We start from the raw sequence: 23,576 nt of genomic DNA on the forward strand, positions 1-23,576 counted from the left end.
CAGGGTAAGAATTGTCTTGATGAGAAGCATTGTCTGATGTGCATCATGGCTCAGTCAAAAGAGCTGTCTGAAAACCTGCAATCAAGGATTGTTGATTTGTATAAAGCTGGGAAAGGATACAAAATGTTCATCAATAGACAGTCAGAGAAGTTGTCTACAAATGGAGAGAGTTTGGCACTGGTGCTTCTCTCCCAAGGAGTGGCAGTCCATCAAAGATGATGACAAGAGTTCAGCGCAGAATACTCAGAGAGGTAAAAAAAAGAACCCCGGAGTGTCTGCTAAAGACTTACAGAAATCGCTGGCACAGTTCAATATCTCTGTGCAGACATTAACCATATGTAAAACTATGGCCAAGAATGATGTTCATGGGAGGATTCCACATGAAGCCACTGCTGTCTAAAAAAACAGTGTCGCTCGTTCAATGTTTGCAAAAAGGCACTTGGACACTCCACAGAAGTTTTGGCAAAATATTTTGTGGACTGATGAAACCAGAATTGAATTGTTGTGAGTAACACACAACGTCATGTGTGGAGGAAAAATGGAACAGCTCACCAACATCAACACCTCATCCGCACCGTGAAGCACACTGGAGGGAGCATCATGATTTGGAGCTGTTTTGCTTCCTCAGGGCCTGGACAACTTGCAATCATTAATGGAAGAATGAATTCAAAGGATTATCTGGATGTTTTGCTGGAAAACCTGGGGCCATCTGTCAGACAGTTAAAGCTAAAAAGAGGATGGATGCTGCAACAAGACAATGATCCAAAACACAGAAGTAAAACAACTTCAGAATGGTTTCAGAAGAACAAAATACACGTTCTGGAGTGACCAAGTCAAAGTCCAGACTTGAACCCCATTGAGATGCTGTGGCATGACCTAAAGACAGCGATTCATACCAGGCATCCCTTGAATCTGACTGAACTACAGCAGTTATGTAGAGAGGAACGGGCCAAGATCAGTCCTCCTGATAGATGTGCCAGACTGATCTGCAGCGTCTGATTGAAGTTATTGCTTCCAAAGGGGGTGGGACAAAGATCAGATTACATTTGATAGGGATTTTATTAAAATATGAGAAATTCCAAGAGGTTCATATACTTTTTCATACCACTGTAGATAATAATTATTATATTAGCAACATCAGAAGCCTGGTATACTGTTACTGTGAAAATAAGATATCCAAACTTCACCCAAAACCAATAAAACACGTTTTTTATATTTATTTGGTTTATTGGTTATATTAAAAACCTTGACTGATTTTCTTTTGTCTCTTTTAGTTGAACCAGCAGTACAATGAATTCAAGTTGAGGTCTATCATGTCAGAACACAAAAAAACTATAACAGCCATCAGTTGGTGTCCTGATAATCCGGATCTGTTTGCATCAGCTTCAGCTGATAACCTGCTCATTGTGTGGAATGTCGCTGAGCAAAAGGCTGTAGCGCGGCTGGACAACACTAAAGGTCGGTTGGCTATTCTGGTCCAAGCTGTATTTTATTTCAGAAAGTTTTACACCATCACAACATGTCCTTTCTTCCAGGTATCCCGACAGCAGTCAGTTGGTGCTTGAATTCATCTGATGGCGTGGCATTTGTCTCTCAACGTGGCCCACTCTACATTTGGGTCTATGACAATCCTGACTCTGGAGTGACTGTACATAAAGAGGCCCATTCTTTTCTGTCTGATATCTGTCTCTTCAGATGGCACCCCACCAAAAAGGGGAAGCTGGTATTCGGACACACAGATGGCAGTTTGTCTATTTTTCAGCCAGGTATGGATATTTACTATTATTACCATTTAAAAAAATATATATGGAGGAAAACACAGACAAGACTGAAAGAGCAGTTTCTGCTCTTGCACTCCTCTTTAAAAGAAACTGCTGTATTTTAAGCCAAAACAACTGTTGTGTTTGATAGAACAATATGTCTATATGCTGCCATAGCAGATTCATGGCGCATGAAGCCCCTGAACTATTTTTAATTTGTCCGTTTTACCCTGAAAACCCCCGTTTACAGACATCGCGCAACCGTTTTTGTTTCAACCCAGTCATAAAACAAAGGTAATTAATTATATTTATTATTCAAAATGTCTGTCATTTTTAGCTTAAAATCATTGATTGATGTCTCCTATTTTGATATTTAAAAAAAAAAAAAAAAAAATTATTAGCTCACGTATTTTAAACTTTTAAACAAATTATGTCACAATGAAAAAAAATGGCATCTGTAAAAAAGTCACAGATATCTACCTCATAACTATCGCTTAATTGTATTTTTTTTTTTGTTACTCTTGCATTTTCTCCGATACGATAGATGCTAAATAATTGACCCAAACAAAGAAAAATGGAAAAAAAAAAACGTTTAGAAGGGTAAATATACGAAAAAGAACATCTCGACCACTCCTTAATGTCTGCGATTTCTGCATCGCAACCCTTGTTATATTGCCATGTTTCACACATAAAATCCCCCAAAAATCCATCTTTGGCCATTCACAGCTGTGTCTTGACACTCACTGATACATGCTACGCGGAGTTTTTGGATCAAAACAAGATAAGTATGCGATAATATCTTGTTAAAGTCATGGCATCTGTATTTCTGCTCTCATGTGTTCTCGTCTCCAGATAGGGTTTTGCTGTTTAAAATACATTTTTAAAAAATGCCCTCCTGTTCAAAATGTTTCTTCCCTCAGAAAATACAGATTTTAAGCTTTCCAATGATGTATCACACATGCATATGGGACAATTTTGAAAGTTGACCAAATTGGGGGTCTCAGAGCGGAACTTCAAGTCACCTTAGTGTTTTCCGCCATATTCTTTTTTGTCCTGTTGATTGTAGCACATGTACGCAAGCCGCACGCTGTAAACGCACAGTGTTCTTAAATCCTCTTTCTGACGTGTAGGTTGCAAGAGTCAAAAGCATGTGTTACGTCCTGAATCATTGGAGGGAACGGATGAAGAGGACCCAATCAGTGCCCTGGAATGGGACCCTTTATCAACAGATTACTTGTTAGGTAGGGAAAATTAAGAAAATGATCACTTTTCACATTTTGGTGGCTCCAATGTGTAGGGCTGGGCGATATGGCCTTAAGCACGTATCACGATAAATTGAGCAGATTTACCTCTATAACGATAAATGACGATAAATTCACCCAAGCAGACTGTTATATAATTTGAAAATCTGAATCAATGCATGAAAGAGATTAACAGTTTCTTTTTGATTTATTTACCAGCTTTCAATTTAATATATTTAACAATTGTACATGCAGTCTAAACATTAAGTATACAAAAAATTATTGTAAACAATAAGAATTCAAGTATGAACATTTAAAACAGCTTGTATGGCTTGAACAATGTACATTGTCAAAATCAATATGCCTGTGCAAACATGTCATTGTAACACAAATTACTCACAGCTTGAACAGTACACTTCAAAAAGACAACTTATTGTTAATGGCTGCTGTGACATAATTACTCAACACAAGTGTTTACCGCAAGGTTTCAGGTTTTTTTTCCCCCAGTGCATTTTTTAATACAGACACACACACACATTAAAGCTGCATTGATCTAATGACACAGAATTAAGCACATACAGAAAAATAGCTGGGGCCATTAAACAGTTATATTATAATTTTCACTGTTAGATTGTACTTTATGCTGAATGCTTTTACCATCACAAAAGCTATCAGAGAAATCACACACAGACAAGAGCTACACAATAATGTGATAAACTAATGCTGCATTCCAGAGAAGTGGGAAGTCGGATTTATCCCACTCGGATGGTACCAGTTCCGACCTCAAAGCGTTCCAAGCAAATGTAAACAACAAAGATGGCTGATCGCGACGAGGTGTTTTTTATTTTGGCCATCCAAAGACATTTTGACCTCCAGCGAACCTGCCTTCCTATAAGCGATCAAAATAGAGGAAAAATGACGGCTGCGTTATAGCCCACACTGTAAACTGCCTTTTTTTTTAGTTACATCCTTTGCTGATCGTCAATATAAAAACATAGCACAACAAAGATAATTCACTGTATGAGAAAAAAATACATGGCATCTCAAATAAACTTGATTTACTTCATTATTGTGTTAACATTCAATATGTTTTCATGAGCGCCATTTTGTCCAGTGACGTCAGATTGAAACAACTTGGAAGTCGGGGTAGTTATTTTTTCTCCGACTTCGCGACTTGGACCTCCCAGTTCGAGTGGCGTTCCAATGATATTTTCCTACTCGGAGGTCGGAAAAGTCCGACATCCCACTTTTCTGGAACGCAGCATAATTGCTAGATGCAGTCCGAGACCAATCCACTCATTAAGTTCAGCTGTTTCGACAAGTTTAGAGCCGCTATCAGACTCCATCACGTTCATTTGTAGCGTTAACCGCTAGCGTTAGCCACTAGCGTTAGCGACTAGCGTTAGCCTGTGGCTTGGCTACCAGTAGAAAGCATTGAAAGCATCCTCTTTGGAAATCGGGAGAACAAGGGAGGACAGCGGGTGAAAGCCCGTCTGGGTGCCGCCAAGAGTCTATTTAATGTCGGGTGAAAGTTTGGCGAACCTCCCTTAAGCAACACTCCATCACGTTTGCTTGTAGCGTTAGCCGCTAGCGCTAGCCTACCTGGCTCGTTTGTTTGGCTTCCTGATAACCACGTGACTCTATACGTAAGCACACGGTCTGCTTTATTAAAGGGGAATGAACATAGCCGAACAACACAGAGTCAACGCGGGATGAAAAGACTATATTTTCTTGTTTTATTAAATTACCGAATTTACCGGCATGGTCAAAATGACGTCGGTCACTGTAAAGAATTTCGGTACCGGTAAATCTTCGGTTTATCACCCTGCTCTACCAATGTGCAGATCCTAACCTGTAGAAAGCGGAAAATAAGTGTGGATGTCTTCCTGTTGCATTTCAGGCACTCTAACTGACAAAGACGGAAAAAATAGGGCAAGAAATATTGACATTTTTAATTTGGCATTGGTTCAGAAAGCAGCAAAGATCTTCTAAATTTTTTATTTGATGTCCTAAACTGGGGGTCATCAACCCACAGCTCTTAAGCTATTTAGTGCTGTCCCAGTACAGTGGCTTTCTGGAACTTTTGAAAAATGTTTGAAAATGGAAAAAAGTGGTGGAGGGAAATATATTTTTTGTTTTATTATGGTTTCTGTAGGAGGAAAAAACATGACACAAATATTCTTCTAATTCATTAATACTGTAATGAAATCAAACTTTAAGCGGCATCGTCCAACAGAGTAGTCACGTGGTGTGTCATTCTCTATAGGATGCACTGCAGGAAAAATAATGAGCCTTCATGTGTAAATGTTTATGTATTTGTAGCCAAATTAGTTATTTTGATAGTAGGCTAATATAGCTAGCCCGTCTCATCAGACCATAGGTCATGGTTCCAGTAATCCATGTGCTTTGTTGACATGTCTTCAATAAACTGTTTGCGGGCTTTCTTGTGTACTGTCTTCAGAAGAGGCTTCCTCCTCCTGGATTGACAGCCATGCACGCCAATTTGATGTAGAGAGCCGCATATGGTCTGAGCACTAACAGGCTGAGCCCCCCACCTCTTCAATCTCTGCAGCAGTGCTGACAGCACTCCTGTAACAAGTCAAATGACAAGCAGTACTCAATTTGGACATTTAGGGATGAACGTAGTTTCTAAGGGGTGTACTCACTTTTGTTGCCAGGTGTTTAGATATCAATGGGTATATTTTAGTTTAGAGTTATTTTGAGGGGAAAATAAATTAACTCTATTCTATAAGCTGCACACAGACTATTTTTCATTGTTTCAAAGTGTCATTTTGTCAGTGTTGTCCCATGAAAAGATATACTTAATTATCTGCAGAAATTCGAGGGGTGTACTCACGTTTGTGATACATTTTAGATACATACAGCATGTGTTGCCTTCATTATAAGGCTTTAAATTTTTTGCGGCTCCAGACATTTTTGTTTCTTTTTTTTTTTTAGTCCAATATGGCTCTTTAAACATTTTGGGTTGCCGATCCCTGTCCGAAACAAATGACATTTTTATTCCCAAGTGATTGACTTCCTATTTTTGACCATCTGTGTAAAAAAAAGAAAAAAGATTAAAAACAACAATAAGCTTAAAAATGCTTATTAATACATTTCCACATGTATGAAAACAATATCTGCGTGCAAAGACATACAACTGTGTAGTACACAGTTATGGAGATCTAGATTCAGACCAGTGGTTTCAAACCTCTGACTCTGGGGCAGTGCTAGACATAGTATGTATATATAAGTATATTTTTATATTATATTATTATTACATATTATTATATATTTATTATTATTAAGTATTATATATATAAGTATATTTTAATGTCAAATATGCCAAACGCATTCCGCTGTCATGACTACAATGTAAAAAAACAAATCACATCTGGATTTCTCAGTTTTGAAGTCTCTTTTTTTAATACACACAATAATTGGCGACTATTTCTTTCATTCCAATTTGTCAGACAACAGCATTTTTAATTTCACTTTAAAAGGACATTTATTGACAGAGATAAGTATAATATTAATGATATAATACATTTTTTATAAGTACTGTAACACATCTTAAATATCCTGAATATCCGTTGCATTGTCCTTTTTTTTTTTTATCGCATTAATTCAACGCGGTTGTTCGTTGTTGTTTTTTTTTGTCACTGAAAACATGCATTTAAACCAATCAGGGCTAGCTATCCATGCTGATCACATGTCAGTATGTCGGCCAATTGAACTGGCTACAGGAGTCCAGGAAAGGGAGGGTGGTTAGCTGAGCGCAAACACACATCGACACAACACATCAGACACACGTCGGGAGAACTCCGTGCTGTCCGTAGAATAAATAAAGAATAAATATCGATTGAAACGGATGACGCTACACATGCACTGTATTATGCTTGTTGTTAACACTTGTGTATGTAAATCTGACGTTAGTAGATTGTTTTTCTCTTGGAGATGCCTGTGTGGCAGCCAGGCAGGTTGTTTTTAGCATTGGGTTTTAACAATTGCCGTCATATTTTTGGGATCAAAGAACCGTTCCGCCCTGTTCCGGCGACGAACTTCATGCCGGAACGGTGTTCTGGCCCACTCTCACCTCTGCTAAAGAGTAACACAGACACGCTGAAAACGGCTGTCATAAAACCCCGGGAGAGCACCAAATGCATCAAGACAAATATAACAGTGTATTATTTATTTATTTATTCATTTTTTACAGTGTCCAACCTCAATAATGGCATCAGGCTGGTGGACAGTGAGGCCTTGTCTTGCATTACGTCCTTCTGCTTCCCCTCAGCAGCTGCATCAGTTCAGTGCCTTGCATGGATTCCCTCTGCCCCAGGCATGTTCATCACCGGAGGTAAACAAAAGAACACGTGCGTGCTGGTTTCCATCTGCCATAATGCCACAAATCATATATCAAATTCCAACATACTAAGTTGCAAGAAAGTGTTTTACAGAGTCTGTGCAACAACACTGAAAAAAATCCACCGTTTTAAGAGCATTTCACATTTGTAATTCAGTGCAGATGATAACACACAGTATTAACGTTTTTTAAAAAAGTATATTTTTACCTAGCATGTACTTGTCTCTTTCAGACTCCCAGGTTGGAGTACTGAGGATATGGAATGTGTCTCGCTCCACGCCTTTGGACAGTTTCAAACTGAAGAAGACAGGCTTTCATGCTTTACATGTCCTCAACACTCCCCTTGCAAAAAAAGGTGAAGTGTTTACATGTTTTGGACCTTGAAAAAACTAATAATTTGGTTTAATATGATCATTTGCATGTCACATGCATACACTGTTTTATTATACTTTGTAGCACATCTCCTTAAAAAAAATCTACTAGAAATGAGTGAAATTATCTGTATTTTGTCAGTTTCTTGATTCTGTAATCATCTGTCCTCAGCTCGGAGTTCCTGTTCTTACGGTAAAAGTCAGCACACCAGCTCTACCAGTGAGGCAGTACCGCCCCCAACCTTGTCCCAGAATCACTCCTTCTCTTTGCCTCCTGGCCATGCAGTGTGCTGCTTTATGGATGGTGGCGTGGGGCTTTATGACATGGGCGCTAAGAAGTGGGACTTTCTACGAGACCTGGTATTATAATTGAAAAACTAGAATTTGTATTTTCCCCGCGACCCTTGTGAGGATAAGAATGATTGAATTTGTATTTTAGTTTAAAAACAATACAGTGTTTCCAGAGGTGGGTAGTAACACATTACATTTAGTCCGTTACATTTACTTGAGTAACTTGTTGAGAAAAATGTACCTCTAAGAGTAGTTTTACTGAGCCGTACTTTTTACTTGAGTAGATTTGTGAAGATGAAACGCTACTCTTACTCCCCTACTTTGGGCTACACTAGTCGTTACATTTTTCCTCTACAGATTTTACTTTTTTTTTTTTTTTTGCCAGCGATGCCAACAGTAGCCAGTTTCACCAGTGAGATGTCGCAACAATAATCACGACTCCATTTTACCAAACTCAAGCTTGCCGTTCTATGATCTATGATTCTATGATCTATGGTCTATGATCTATGATTCTATGATCGCGCCGGCATGTTCAATCACGTGGCATCTTTAAAGCACCGTATAAAATTAAGTATTGGACATAGGGCTCTTCCCTCAACAAGACTAGAAAGCGCGGTTTTTAACTTGTCTCCAGTTTTTATTTTGTCTCCAACTGACCACGGAAAACTGGAGATATGATCCTTTTAATTTTATAATAGGAACTATGAAGGAACTGTTGACTATTCAACTATTCAAACTAGGAACTATTTTCTCAAGTAGCGGTAACTCATGCTCTTTTCTTTTTTTTCTTGCTGGAATTCAATCATTTCTTTTTTTTAAAAATTTTATTTCTTTGACTTAATGTGGTTATTTAATGGGTTATAGTACAGTATGATAAAAACGGTTCATATAGATAACTAAAAAAAACAGTGTTCAACAAAGTCCAACATTGGAACCGGTTACAATGTCACTCACTAAATCCTTTTTAAAAATTTTTTTTTTTTAGTTGTACTTCAGTACATTTTTTAGATGACTACTTTTACTTATACTTGAGTAATATTATTTTGAAGTATTGCTACTCTTGAGAACAATTTTTCGCAACTCTACCCACCTCTCAGTGTTTCTGAAGTAACTGAAACATAATTTAAGTTTGGTAGAATTCTTAACTGCTGTGCATTTCCAGGGCCATGTCGAAACCATCTTTGACTGCAAATTTAAACCGGATGACCCGAACTTGTTGGCTACAGCTAGTTTTGATGGAACCATCAAAATCTGGGATACAAACACACTGACAGCAGTTTACACCTCCCCTGGCAATGAAGGAGTGGTTTACTCTTTGTCCTGGGCTCCAGGTACACACACCCGTCAACACGCGCGCCCAAGCACTCCCAGCCACACTTACACAAGCACACACTAGAGTTGTCCGATATTATCGGGTAGTATCGGCTGATAAAAGCATTTAAAAATGATATTCGATAATATCGAAATCGGCTTTTCTTTATTGGCTTTGGCCCAATATGACCGAAAGAACAAGATTCCTGATACAAGCGGCCGAAATGAGTTTCCTCTGCAGGGTGTCCGGGCCCTTAGAGATAGGGTGAGAAGCTCGTTCATCCGGGAGGGCAGCTGCTCCTCCGTGTTGAGAGGAGCCAGTTTAGGTGGCTCGGGCTGGTTCGGATGACTCCTGGACACCTCCCTGGAGAGGTGCTCCGGGCATGTCCCGCCAGCGGGAGGCCCCGGGGAGAACCTAGGCCACGCTGGAGAGACCATGTCTCTCGGCTGGCCTCGGAACGCCTTGGGATCCCGCTGGAGGAGCTGGTTGAAGTGGCTGGGGAGAGGGAAGTCTGGGCTGCCTTGCTAAAGCTGCTGCCCCCGTGACCCAACCCCGGATTAAACGGCAGATCATGGATGGATGGATGGATGATGGCTGGATGGCTGGGCTAACATGCATATGGCAGTGCTGTCATGTCCTCTTATTAGAGCATAGATCTTGAGCCTGAACCCTTCTCGACTTCCCGACTTCTCTGTCGCTAACTTTTTTTTAATAAATATATATTCATATATTTATACTAAAACGATGTATGGATGTTAAACTAAGGAATACTTGTCATAAAATAAATAATTTGGATAAAACAGAGAAGGCGCTTTGCATGTGCGCACGTGAACGCAGTGGCCCCGAATCTTCCCCTCCTACCCTGGCGCCCTCTGCAAGTCCGCATCCCGGTGTATCGCAGCAAGAAGTGAAAAACAAATAAAAGACGGGGGAATTGAAAAGAAAAACATGCACCGCGGTAGGAGTGGAAAGGCTTCAGATTGATTGTTGAAGATGTTATACACTGCATATACCCTGTTTCGGCTTCGCTGAATGTAAACGAATGCGGCGCTTTGCTCTCATATGAGAAATACTAGTATATTTAACAAACTTTTCCAGCGTTATTTTGTTGTGTAAAAGCATTTATAATGATCATAAAAATATGTAGACTATTTAAACATTGAGAAAACCTGCGTTTTTTTTCTGCCAACTCGAAGAGATTAAAATAAATGTTAAATCCACTATCCGCCTGATGGAACAGACACACACATATAAAAGATATAAATGTTTATTGAATATCCATTTTACAGTCTTTAACTGGGAGAATTTGTTATAAAACAACCACACATCGCATCCCCGCATTTTCTCCTTCTTCTGAGTCCTCACAAATAAAACATAAAATTCCGGGGTTTTTTTCGGGCTCGGGCCTACAAATAAAACATCAAATTTAGGGCTTTTTCGGGCTCGGGCCTACAATTCAAATTAATTGACCGGGCTTGGGCCCGATCTAACCTCTACCTCTTATTGCCCCCCTGTGTTTCTAATGTTTTCTCGCCCCCTGCTTGCGCTTAGGTGTAATTGCGTTTAATAATCCCAGCATTTTCTGCTAACATAATCATATGTCGACGCGAGCTCATTGCGAATAGAGAGAGCTAAATGGACGAGCTAACATCTGCAGCCAATGTACCATAGCAGTTCTTGCCAGAATATATGGCGGAAAACACTCAGGTGACTTTGGCCAAATTTCAGAATTGTCCTCTATGCATGTGTGATACATCATTGGAAAGCTTAAAATCTGTATTTTCTGAGGGGAATAAAATTTTTAAATAGGAGGTCTTTTTTTTTTTAAACCTTGAAAGTAGGTCAGATCAGGTGAGTGAAAAAAAGACATTTTCGTTAAGTTTCTCATTTAAAAAAAGGTTTTTGGTCCTATCCTGGTACATAATAAATAACGAACACTTCAAGATGATCCCCCTTTGTCTACTCATCTTTGATAATCAATATGCACGCACTAAGATTAACAGTCGATAAAAATATTGCTTAGTTGCCCTCTCTCTGTGTTTGGCAGGTGACCTAAACTGCATTGCCGGAGGAACATCTCGCAATGGAGCTTTCATTTGGGACATCAGGAAAGGAAAGATAATCACACGCTTTAATGAGGTTTTTTGCTTCACTACTATGACATATTTCTGTTTAAAGTTATTGATGGGAGCTTTGCATGCAATGCAAAAGCTACCATCGATTGACCAATATTAAGCCATATATAGGGCGCTTGGGGTTATAGGGCACACTGTCGGCTTTTGAGAACATTTTAGGTGCGCCTTATAGTGCGGGAAAAAAACGCCAATATTTCAAGTTTATGTAACTGTAAAAAAAAATCATTGTGTGCTTGTGTTTAATCTTATTCCAGCATGGAAAAAATGGTATATTTTGTATATCCTGGAGTCACAAAGATTCAAAACGAATTGCCACCTGTAGTGGTGATGGTTTCTGGTAAGCAGTCATTTTGTCTCATGGGAAAATATGAAAATATATCTAATTATCGTGGCCAAAAAAATATCACATATATGAATCTTGAGTATTTGTGTGTGCGTTTTTTGACAACAGTATCATTCGGACCATTGATGGTAAAATCCTTCACAAGTACAAACATCCTGCTGCAGTTTTTGGTTGTGACTGGAGCCAAAACAACAAGTACGTTCAACATTTTTCACAGAAAAAGCAATGTATATCATGTACCACACATGCAGCTAATGAATTTGACTAGATATGCACAGATATGAAAACACATACACAAGATGTTCCTTTTTATAATTATTATTATTAGATGCACAAACAAGATATACCACATACTGTTTGACATCAGGTTATTATGTTCATTTACCGCTATCGCTGAATGTTTCCCACAGGGATATGATTGCAACTGGTTGCGAGGATAAGAATGTTCGCGTGTATTACTTGGCCACCAGCTCAGACCAGCCGCTCAAAGTCTTTACAGGACACCTAGCTAAAGTATTTCATGTCCGCTGGTCTCCACTCAGAGAAGGGATACTGTGTTCTGGATCAGATGATGGGTGAGTTTAAACATGAACATTGTTAGAAGTCTGTTATTTGAGTAAAAGAGTATGTACATTCTAACAAACTCTAAAAATGAATTGAATTGTAATATATGTATGCTGTATGTACTATAAAGCCGTGGTTCCCAACCTTTTTTCACCATGGACCGGTGTGATGTGGGCCTTTTTAACACAGACCGGCACTGTGTAGCAGAAAAATACAGCAAATATGAAATAACACGAAGGCGCGAAATACGAATTTTAAGTGCACGGAAAATGTAACTCACCATACGCTGACTCAACCTTTTTAAAGGGATCTTCGATCTTAAAGACAAGTAATTCTTAAAAGATAAATGTTAGTATGTGTTATGATAATTTGATATTAAAACCCCTTTTAATGTTTTCTTTTTAATAAAATTTGTAAAATTATTTTAAGTGATAGGTCGCCATTCTTGTTGACGTCGCAGTGCGGTGATGTCACCGGGCTTCCAGCATGTCACTCATTAGCTACGCCAACATGCCGTCGCTTCTGCCCTTCCAATTTGAACCAGAGCGGAAAAGTGAAGAGCATGACAGCCCTATCGGTCATTCACAAGACCAACAAAAAAGGCAAAATGCAGAGCAGGAAATACCTGATAAGACAAGAGTGAGGCAAAACTGGTAATGTGCTTGCGGCAAGTGTGTCTCAATGACAACGGAGCGAGAGAGCGTATGCTGTTGAGAACTCTGGTTTTTGTTAGCAGATCTTCAAGGTGAGCTATTGTGTGATCAAACTTATTCCAATATAATTATGCAGATTGTTAGTATCCAGAGCTGTCGTGTGCATTACATACAGTACAAGCCAAAAGTTTGAACACACCTTTTCATTCGTGCATTTTTATTTTCATGACTATTGACATTATAAACTGTCACTGAAGGTAATAAAACTATGAATGCACATGTGTGATAGTTGGGATCGGAGTCGTGTCGTGGCTGTCTGTCCTCATTAAATTCGTCATGTGGATCGAGTTTCCTCCATGTCTTGTACATCCGATTCATGTTTAGCTACGTAAACGTAATCTATATTAAGTGCTCGGCGCACATCAGCTGGCCACTATATCGCTGCATCGGACGTGTCTGGATCAGTTTGAGTGGCAGCATCACTCATATTAGGTGAATACTGGACAGACACACTTATTGTCTGATGAACTGACAGTAGAGGTGAATTATTAGCTTCCTCTGTGACTAGAGGTACGCCAGAAAGTTCGCCTACCGCTGTAGCGACAGGAGCGGCTTGCCTGCTTAAGAAAGCGGTCAGCATTTTCTTGTCTTTTGCGCTTTATTGCGCGCATTTCACTCGCTATCCAAGCACGTTGAGGCTTCTTGTGAGGGCAAAATAGTTGGAACAGCATTTGATTTTAGTCTCCCCTTATATCCAGCCGCTCCGATGAGCTCTTTCATAAGTTGTCGTCGACTAAAAACCTCGAACGCGGTAGGAGAAAAATGGCAAGAACAAAGCCTTGGGTCTTTGAGAGGTTTTGTCAGTCTACAGGCATTTTCCCAAACCTTTCTGCTCTTCTTGTAAATAGGAGATCTGTGGAGACTTATATTACTCCCCTTGTTTCCATTTTCCTGGAAATTGCACACAAAAGCAGCACATCGTGACATTTTACTTAGCGAGTTCTGGCAGCAATACACAATGTTGTACACAATTGGAAACGTTCCAATTACATCATCACTCCGAGCCCGCAAAACATGGTGCCAACCAGGCCCGGAGTGACTAATCGGGAGCTTCTGGACGATTCCAGAAGGGCCGGCTGGCCAGATGGGCCGGTCCGGGTTTTATTAAAAAAAAAAAAAAAAAATTACACTGTTATCATTTTTTGTTTGGTATTTATTTATGACAGTGCCACTGAGTATAACTTACATTCTGTTACCGCTGTCCCTGTGGGCCGTCTTAAAAAAAAAAAGACTCATCCTCACGTGTGCAGACGAAAAATACAGCATGCAGCTCCGCCCCCTAATTGTAGTCTGTATTGAGCCAAATTAGCTGCTATCTCGGTGCTCGGATGGATAAAAAGAGCAAGGGTGGCGCTGAAAATTAAGAATTAAAAAGAGAAAAGCACTCGTGAAAGAATCGGCAAAATGCGCGAAAATAGCTAATTTTTTTCATGCAACGACCTTGCGGCCTCAAACTACAGAGGATTACAACGAAAGTGGTAAGGCCGGATGGCGAATAAAATGCAACTTGCACGGTGCAAGTTGCACCGTGTGATACGACAATATGTAATTGTGGAAACTTTGGCTTCTTGTAGCACCTCACAAGGGATATGTAGCAGCAAGCATTAGCCATAATGAACACACCACAGGTGCAGAGCTGGAAGGTAGGATTGCCATGTCGTTCAGCGAGTGAACATTAGAATGAATATATTCATTCAATTACGTGGCGTTTTTAAAGTGGAAATGGAAAATGGATAATAGTATCATTAGAAGTTGTTACAATGTGCAATACGTATTCTTTATTTTTCATATTGTTATGTTGCTATGTTTGTTTTATCTGTAAGCACTCATTTTGTTAATATTTGATGTTGCAGAAAAGGTCTTATTTATTCATTTATTTTAGGGCTGTCAAAATTAACGCGTTAACGGGCGGTAATTAATTTTTTAAATGAATCACGTTAAAATATTTGACGCAATTAACGCACATGCCCTGCTCAGACAGATTTAAATGACAGTACAATGACATGCCCACTTGTTAATTGTGTTTTATGGAGTTTTGCCGCCCTCCGCTGGCGCTTGGGTGCGACTGATTTTATAGGCTTCAGCACCCATGAGCATTGTGTAAGTAATTATTGACATCAACAATGGCGGGCTACTAGTTTATTTTTTGATTGAAAATTTTACAAATTTTATTAAAACGAAAACATTAAGAGGGGTTTTAATATAAAATTTCTATAACTTGTACTAACATTTATCTTTTAAGAACTACAAGTCTTTCTATCCATGGATCGCTTTAACAGAATGTTAATACTGTTAATGCCATCTTGTTGATTTATTGTTATAATAAACAAATACAGTCCTTATGTACCTTATGTTGAATGTATATATCCATCTTGTGTCTTATCTTTCCATACCAACAATAATTTACAGAAAACTATGGCATATTTTATAGATGGTTTGAATTGCGATTAATTACGATTAATTTTCAAGCTGTAATTAACTCGATCAAAAATTTTAATCGTTTGACAGGCCTAATTTATTTTCCAAATGTATCATTTAATATAGTTTTTTTTTTAAATCCATTTTTAAATTTGTTCAAAATATGTTGTGTTGCACTTGTTAAAATAAAGCCACCTTGTTAAACAACCATTACCTGCACTGAATTGGAATACACAGAATTATAGTACACGGCTTTAGAGAACACTGAACTTAACACGTCTATGCATAATGACATAATTTTAAATGAGTGGGCCGGTCTGAGGCATGAAATTCCAGGGCCGAAAATGAGTCCCACTCCGGCCCTGGTGCCAACTATTGGTCAAAATATGTACTAAATATTGTAAAATATTGCCATTGATTCAACATTTTATGTGTTTCTAACAACATATTTTAGTAGAAGAGAACAATTGTGATTTATTAGAGCCTACATGTTTTTAAGATCGAGGATCCCTTTAAAGCAGACATGTCCAAAGTCCGGCCCGGGGGCCAAATGCGGCCCGTGGTCAAATTTCATCCGGCCCCCAGCCCCTGTCATAAAATCAATAACGTCTGGCCCGCACACAGACTTAATAAATCAATCAGCAATACTGCTACCAGCATATGAAGTAGCTTACACACTAAATGGTGTTCCTCATTTACCCACCAAAAGGCAATAGCACTCTAAGAAGCATTACCCCGTGTAACCCTTACTTCCAATTTTCTAAAATGGCGACAATCAACAGAAAAAAAGAAAGTTGACTGCGACGGCTGACGCTTCAAGGATAGGTGGAAATTGGGCTATTTCTTCACTAAAGTATGCAACAACTCTGTCTGCCTAATTTGCAAAGAGACAGTCGCTGTTCTTTCAAGTTTAATGTGAGGCGCTATTACCAATCAAGCTCACGCATGCATATCGGACAATTTTGAAATCCGAGACAAGGGGTCTCAGAGCGGATATTCAGCTCAGTGTTTACCGCCATATACGTATGTTATAATTTCAAGAATTTAGACGATTTGAAGGTGACGCCTTCCTAAACGAGTAATTTGTTATCAAATTAGTTGTCGATTAGTCCATTAATTGTTGCACCTCTAGTGGCTTATTAGAGCCTACAACTCTTTATACTCGTGCATGGATCCCTTTAATAACGGCCTTTCCTAAAACTAGACAGCAAATATCCTTGTTCGCAGGCGTAGTAGGTTCGTAGTATGTAAAAACTTTGTCCAAAGAGGTCTGGTTTTCAGTCATCTGTGCTAGCGCGTAGTCTTATTTTTCCTGGCAACAAATAGGATGTGCCTACGTCATAATTGGGACAAGCTTGCATAGATATGAAAAAAAAAATGCTAGATGTTAGCACCAATGAATTTCTATGATGACATTCTATCCAGTTTTATTATTATATCCACTGATAAGACAGGCAGATTGGACAGGCCAGAATGCGGTCGTTAAAAAAGTAGCAAATGCGCCACGGACTTGTACTGGTCCCCGGCCAGGCGGTTGGGGACCCCTACTATAAAGTACAGTATTACGCACATTATATGAAGTTATGTGTTTTGTATTTTTAAAAAGGAAAAAAAACCTTTATAATAAAAGACCATGTTTGACTGTGTTTGGACAGTACTGTTCGGATATGGGACTACACACAGGATGCGTGTATCAATGTGTTGAGTGGTCATACAGCACCAGTCAGAGGTCTGATGTGGAACACAGAGGTTCCGTACCTGCTAATTTCCGGTATGGAATTTGTACACTTTCTGTACTTTGTCATCTTTTTATTTTCTCTCGCAACCTCCACAGCCCTTCCCCTTGGGAGTCACTTTGGTAGGCTAACTTGCCGCCGAAAGTCACCCTCGTTGCGCAGTTCGTGATCAACTATCTCCTGCAATACGACGATGACCTATAGCCTTGTCGCACCGTGTGAGTGCGTTGGCATCAAGAGAGTGAACGTTCTGAAATAGTTTGATAGTTGACAGATATCCTACTGTATTTGACAGCATATGTTAATGATGATTATGTAGTCGTGTTTCAATACATTTTGTTGACAGATGTTTGTTGGCTGTTATGTAAATTAACACCAATTTAGTGTTACAATGTTCTTGATGAATATTATTTCAATGTGTTTTTATAGGCTCATGGGATTATACAATCAGAGTTTGGGACACAAGAGATGGCAACTGCCTGGACACAGTCTATGACCATGGTGCTGATGTCTATGGTAAAACAATCAATGAGTGGCTGTAAATTAGCGTAGATTAGAGAGTTGAGTACTGCTCCTTTTCGATATTTTATGTATAGGAGTCTAGGAGGAGTAAAATGAATTTAAAAGAAAAGTCAGTATTTTAAAGCGGAGCCCACAAATCCTCAGTTGGTTGAGGTTAAGATATGTGTGTGTGCTTTTGTTCAGGTTTAACATGTCATCAGAGTCGTCCCTTCACCATGGCTAGTTGTAGCAGAGACAGTACAGTAAGGCTGTGGTCTCTTACACCTCTCATCTCACCTCTGCTTCTAAACATTCTCACTGATCAACCTTGGGAGAAGATAATTGGAAACACTGGTATAGGGAACTCTTTCTGTGCTATTTTTGTTTTGTCTATTGCTGACTCCTGAAAAGCCCACACTGGTGATATATCTTGCAGACAAAGCTATGGTTCCAGGCGCTCCACCATTGCTCTGTGGTAAAGTGTCAAGAGACATCAAACAAGAGCTGGAGAAACTAAGCTCTGACACCACTGCCAAGAAGCTGTGTTGGTTCTCTGAATGCTGTTTGGTAACTATTTTCTGATTAAAAACCCAATGGACCTATCGCAAAGCCCCTCCCCCTTGTAAAACTCATTCAACCCAAAACTCTTTTAATTCTCTCAGTGACAGTGCTTGAGTGAACAAACGATTTATGGATGATTGGAAGGGGTTTAGATTTCTGACAGGCAGTGTAAATTCAGGCAATAGACTTTTTAAAATTTTTTTTAAATGAAATGGTTTTTGTTTATTTTTCGTCTAGAAGCAGACAGAGAGGGTTGCAGTTTACAGTACAGTGGTATGAAAAAGTATCTAAACCTTTTGGAATTTCTCACATTTCTGCATAAAATCACCATCAAATGTGATGTGATCTTTGTCAAAATCACACAGATGTGAAAAACAGTGTCTGCTTTAACTAAAACCACCCAAACATTTCTAGGTTTTGATATTTTAATGAGGATAGCATGCAAACAATGATAGAAGGGGGGAAAATAAGTAAGTGAACCGTCTGCCGAAGGAGACTTAAAGAGCAATTGAAACCAATTTTACCAAACAATTTAAGTTAGGTGTGTGCCCAATCACTGATGAGTGGTTTAAAGCTGCCCTGCCCACTATAGAACACACACCTGGTAAGGATTGTCTTTGTGAGAAGCATTGTCTGATGTGCATCATGGCTCAGTCAAAAGAGCTGTCTGAACACCTGCGATCAAGGATTGTCAATTTGTATAAAGCTGGGAAAGGATACAAAACCATCTCTAAAAGTCTGGATGTTCGTCAATCGACAGTCAGAGAAGTTGTCTACAAATGGAGAGAATTTGGCACTGTTGCTTCTCTCCCAAGGAGTGGCCGTCCACCAAAGATGACGCCAAGAGTTCAGCGCAGAATACTCAGAGAGGTGAAAAGAACCCTAGAGTGTCTGCTAAAGACTTACAGAAATCACTGGCACAGTCCAATATCTCTGTGTACACATAAACTATATGTAAAAGTATGGCCAATAATGGTGTTCATGGGAGGACTCCATGGAGGAAGCCACTGCTGTCTCAAAAAACATTGTTGCTCGTTTAATGTTTGCAAAAAGGCAGGTGGACACTCCACGGAAGTTTTGGCAAAATGTTTTGTGTACTGATGAAACCAAAGTTGAATTGTTTGGGAGTAACGCACAACGTCATGTGTGGAGGAAAAATGGAACAGCTCACCAACATCAACATCTCATCCGCACCATGAAGCATGGTGGAGGGAGCATCATGATTTGGGGCTTTTTCGCTGCCTCCATGCCTGGATAACTTGCAATTTTTAATGGATGAATGAATTCAAAAGTTTTGCAGGAAAACCTGACGCCGCCTGTCAGACAGTTGAACCTAAAAAGAAGATGGATGCTGCAACAAGACAATGACCCAAAACACAGAAGTAAATCAACTTCCGAATGGTTTCAGTATAACAAAATACACGTTCTGGAGTGGCCAAATCAAAGTCCAGACTTGCACCCCATTGAGATGCTGTGGCGTGACCTAAAGGCAGTGATTCATGCCAGACATCCCAGGAATCTGAATGAACTACAGCAGTTTTGTAGAGAAGAATGGGCAAAACTTATTTCTGATCATGTGCCAGACTGATCTGCAGCCACAGGAAGCGTTTGGTTGAAGTTATTGTTTGCATACTATCCTCATTAAAATATGAAAACCTATAAATTTTTGGGTTGTTTTAGTTAAAGCAGACACTGTTTTTACATCTGTGTGATTTTGACAAGGATCAGATCACATTTGATGGTGATTTTATGCAGAAATATCAGATATTCCAAAAGGTTCAGATACTTTTTCATACCACTGTATGTCCATTGTATCAAACTTGACAGAGAGCAGACCATTACTATAATCAAGGCAAATTGCTACCACAACTAAAGATGTCTTAATCAGATCATTTTTCTTAAATCTTGTCAAATAATTGTCTTCATTTTGTTTTGCATGTTAAAGATTAGTTAACAGATTAATGAGTCAGATTATTCATTTAATTCATTTATTTTAAGTAAATATTACTATTTGTTCTTATTAGGGCTGTCAAACGATTAAAATTTTTAATCGAGTTAATTACAGCTTAAAAATTAATTAATCGTAATTAATCGCAATTAATCGCAATTCAAACCATCTATAAAATATGCCATATTTTTCTGTAAATTATACATATATTCTGTAAAATAAATTGTTGGAATGGAAAGATAAGACACAAGATGGATATATACATTCAACATATGGTACATAAGGACTGTAGTGGGCATTTCACTCTACTGTCAATTAAATCTGTCTATGCTGTCCTCACTCCGAAGCATCTACTTTTTCCAAAGCTAGACAGCTAGTGAACGACGCCTTAATAATCAGACTTCTTCCTTTTTCATCTGATTTATTAATAAAATAGCCTCAAACCATTGTCCTCTTTAGACCGTCGTAAAACTACAAAAAAAAAAGTACACAAGCATTGCATTAGCAACAACGTTAGCTTAGCACGCTATACAGGTTCACTAAACATAAACAAAAAGCGTCTCATACAAAAAATATAACATTTCGCTTACTAACATAATATGCACATTCTTTACAACAACCATACTTACGGACAAATCTTGTCCAAGGATCATATAAGCACAACATTACAACGTGGGCGTCAGCCCGAGACGTCGTGCAGCCATATTGAACTGTCAGTGTCAAGAAAACAATAAACTATGTCGCAAAGCGACCACAAGAGTTCGCTGTTGGACAGCACAAAAAGCCTTGCTGTGAAACTTACCAAAAGGCAGAATACTGTCTGAGCGGGACATGTGCGTTAATTGCGTCAAATATTTTAATGTGATTAATTAAAAAAAATTAACTACCGCGCGTTAACGCGATAATTTTGACAGCCCTAGTTTTTATTAAACCCATACATCTAAAAGTTGGTAATATTTTACCTAAATCACCAATAATTCGCTTTCAAATAATGTTTTGAACGATATCTATTCTTGAATTTTGAACATTTCTGACAATTTTTTTAATGCATTTTTTTAAAATTCAATATACAACTTTATTGTTTAACATGTCTTTTCAGATAGCTATTTTTTATTTCAAGAAATCTGAGTAGAATTTACCAAAAGTAAAAGCACTGGCAGATAACTCCATTTATTTATAGTAGATTTAAACCGAAAACAAGGGAATTTAACTAGTTTTGACGAGGTGTGTTTCTGCAGTGTGTAAATCTGACAGCAAAATATTTCAATTGATTATTCAATGAGAATTTGCCTTTGTTTCTTTCTGTAGTTATTACTTTGTATTTTGGGGCTGACAACACAAAGACAAGGTGATAGGAGAGAATCAAATAGAAAGCAATGAGAAAGAAAAAAAAACCTGCCAAAAAATTAATAATAAACATTTTTTTGGCCACATTATTAACATTTGTCAATATTATTCAGTGCAAGCTTAGAAAAAAAACCCAAAACATAGAGGAAGACAATGGTTCACAATCATAGTTTACTTAATGTGTCTTCGATTCAAAGGATTCCTGCTTCAGGAAGCATTTATTCCAAATATAACCTATTTTACACACACAATCACTATACATAATAAAACAAACCAGGCAACCAATTCAGGTTGTACCTGCCTCTTGCCCATCGATAGCTGGGATAGGCTCCAGCACCACCACAACCCTTGAGAGGATAAGCAGTATGAAGAACGTATGAGTGAATCATTTTTGGCTATTGTAACCCTTTTAATGATATGGTTTTTTTTTTTCCTGATAGCCTCCAGGGGGAAGCAGCAACCTATGGGACTTGGTATTTGTGATTAATGGACAGGATGACTCACTGCTACCGGGCAGATACAGCAAGGGCGTAATGCACATGAAACACCTACTCAAGTTTAAAACGGTAAAATTCCCAAAATTCTCAATATGTGCAACAAATCCTCAAATGTTTACAAGTTATTCTAATACACAACAATTTATCTTTACCACCAGTCCACTAAATTAAATGCTAACCTCCTTAGTGAATAATTACAGTATAAATAGCAACAACTGGTAGTTTATTTGCGCTACCGTTCCCAAAAATGTACACCGCTCTCTATAGGTTCACAAGTGATATTATAGTGTTTTTTTTAAAGGTCTGCTAACAGCACTTACTATAAATGAAAAACGAAGACCAAAGCCAAAGAGGTAATCCTTTTGATTAGTGTTTTTATAAGTAGCATAAAACCCTAATCAAATGATTCCTAGTTTCAAAAAAAGTATTTCAAAGCTACTATAGGATCATGGATGAGAGAGAACCATCTCCAAAACAAATAATCTGTGAAAGTTTTTAAATCTTTTTCATGGTCTCCCTACTTTAAAGTGCTTATGACTGCAAAAAGCATGTTTATTTCATATTGTCAGCGGTTTGTCCGGAAGTCATTTCCAGGTGCGTCCCCGGCAATGAGCACTCCTGCCGGGGCCGAAGCACCTGAACGATGAACCGAAACTTGCTCGCCTACGGGGTCTGGCCAATCGGTGAAGACAATCAACCCCGCTGCTGTGTGTGACATGAGTCGGATAGTTTTGTGTGAGTTTTCATTTTCGAAAGACGAGAAAAAGACTTAGAAAAGCCACGCGGTTCGGGTTAGCACGTCGGCTAGCTGTCATGTCTCCTGTTTTGTTTATACTTTTTCCTCTGTCGCCGAAGCCGGGGGCAGGTAAATGACAAAAGCCGGACAAATTCAGATGGCATAAAATGCAGTTCGGGAGGTTAAGAAGTCGGCAGTTTTGACCATTATGCAGTAATTTTTCCCTGTCGTGCTGAATAAATGCATCTTTAATATTTCATATTCCATTTAGCACAAGACTGTTATTTGTCATGACCATACCATTTATTTAGCAAGTGGGAAAAAATACTGAGAAAAAAAGAATATACTGTAAAAATATTGGAGTAGAGCAATTGAAACAATGATGACATTTTGCTGCTCCCTGTCACATTTTCCTCATTCTGAATCATTCTTCCTCAATGGCCTGAATTCCAAATCAGCTGAAATCATTACCCTGCCGACGTCATTATCCAGCTGGGGACGCTAGAGCACTATAATGACAGGTGTGGCTAAAGGGCAGATTAAAAGACTAATTTCTCGTCATCTGCGCTTTGCCAAATTGTTGTATATAGTCGAATCATCTCAAAATATGATTTTAATTCACATAATAATGCTATTTAAGCTTTTTTTTATGCTGTCACAGGCAATTTAATGTTTAATACCATCAAACAAATGTAAATATCCAACCAAGACAACCTGATTAAAAATACACATCCACCAA

General features: G+C 38.7%; 1 protein-coding gene across 4 annotated transcripts in view; it reads left to right on the forward strand.

Moving 5' to 3' along the window:
* The window catches only part of wdr17 (WD repeat domain 17), a 60,529-nt gene that overhangs the window by 9,847 nt on the left and 27,106 nt on the right, over positions 1 to 23,576 (forward strand). For all 4 annotated transcript variants that reach the window (XM_057843485.1, XM_057843483.1, XM_057843486.1 and 1 more), the window contains exons 3-18: positions 1,275 to 1,458; positions 1,536 to 1,766; positions 2,891 to 3,001; positions 7,218 to 7,358; positions 7,597 to 7,719; positions 7,908 to 8,095; positions 9,189 to 9,357; positions 11,386 to 11,477; positions 11,728 to 11,810; positions 11,925 to 12,011; positions 12,227 to 12,391; positions 17,167 to 17,282; positions 17,677 to 17,763; positions 17,953 to 18,102; positions 18,185 to 18,315; positions 22,045 to 22,170. In XM_057843485.1, the coding sequence (XP_057699468.1) occupies positions 1,275 to 1,458; positions 1,536 to 1,766; positions 2,891 to 3,001; positions 7,218 to 7,358; positions 7,597 to 7,719; positions 7,908 to 8,095; positions 9,189 to 9,357; positions 11,386 to 11,477; positions 11,728 to 11,810; positions 11,925 to 12,011; positions 12,227 to 12,391; positions 17,167 to 17,282; positions 17,677 to 17,763; positions 17,953 to 18,102; positions 18,185 to 18,315; positions 22,045 to 22,170 (2,184 nt within the window). The remainder of the gene's footprint in view (positions 1 to 1,274; positions 1,459 to 1,535; positions 1,767 to 2,890; positions 3,002 to 7,217; positions 7,359 to 7,596; positions 7,720 to 7,907; positions 8,096 to 9,188; positions 9,358 to 11,385; positions 11,478 to 11,727; positions 11,811 to 11,924; positions 12,012 to 12,226; positions 12,392 to 17,166; positions 17,283 to 17,676; positions 17,764 to 17,952; positions 18,103 to 18,184; positions 18,316 to 22,044; positions 22,171 to 23,576) is intronic.

Source organism: Corythoichthys intestinalis, chromosome 8 (assembly GCF_030265065.1).
Source record: "Corythoichthys intestinalis isolate RoL2023-P3 chromosome 8, ASM3026506v1, whole genome shotgun sequence".
NCBI classification, from domain to species: domain Eukaryota; kingdom Metazoa; phylum Chordata; class Actinopteri; order Syngnathiformes; family Syngnathidae; genus Corythoichthys; species Corythoichthys intestinalis.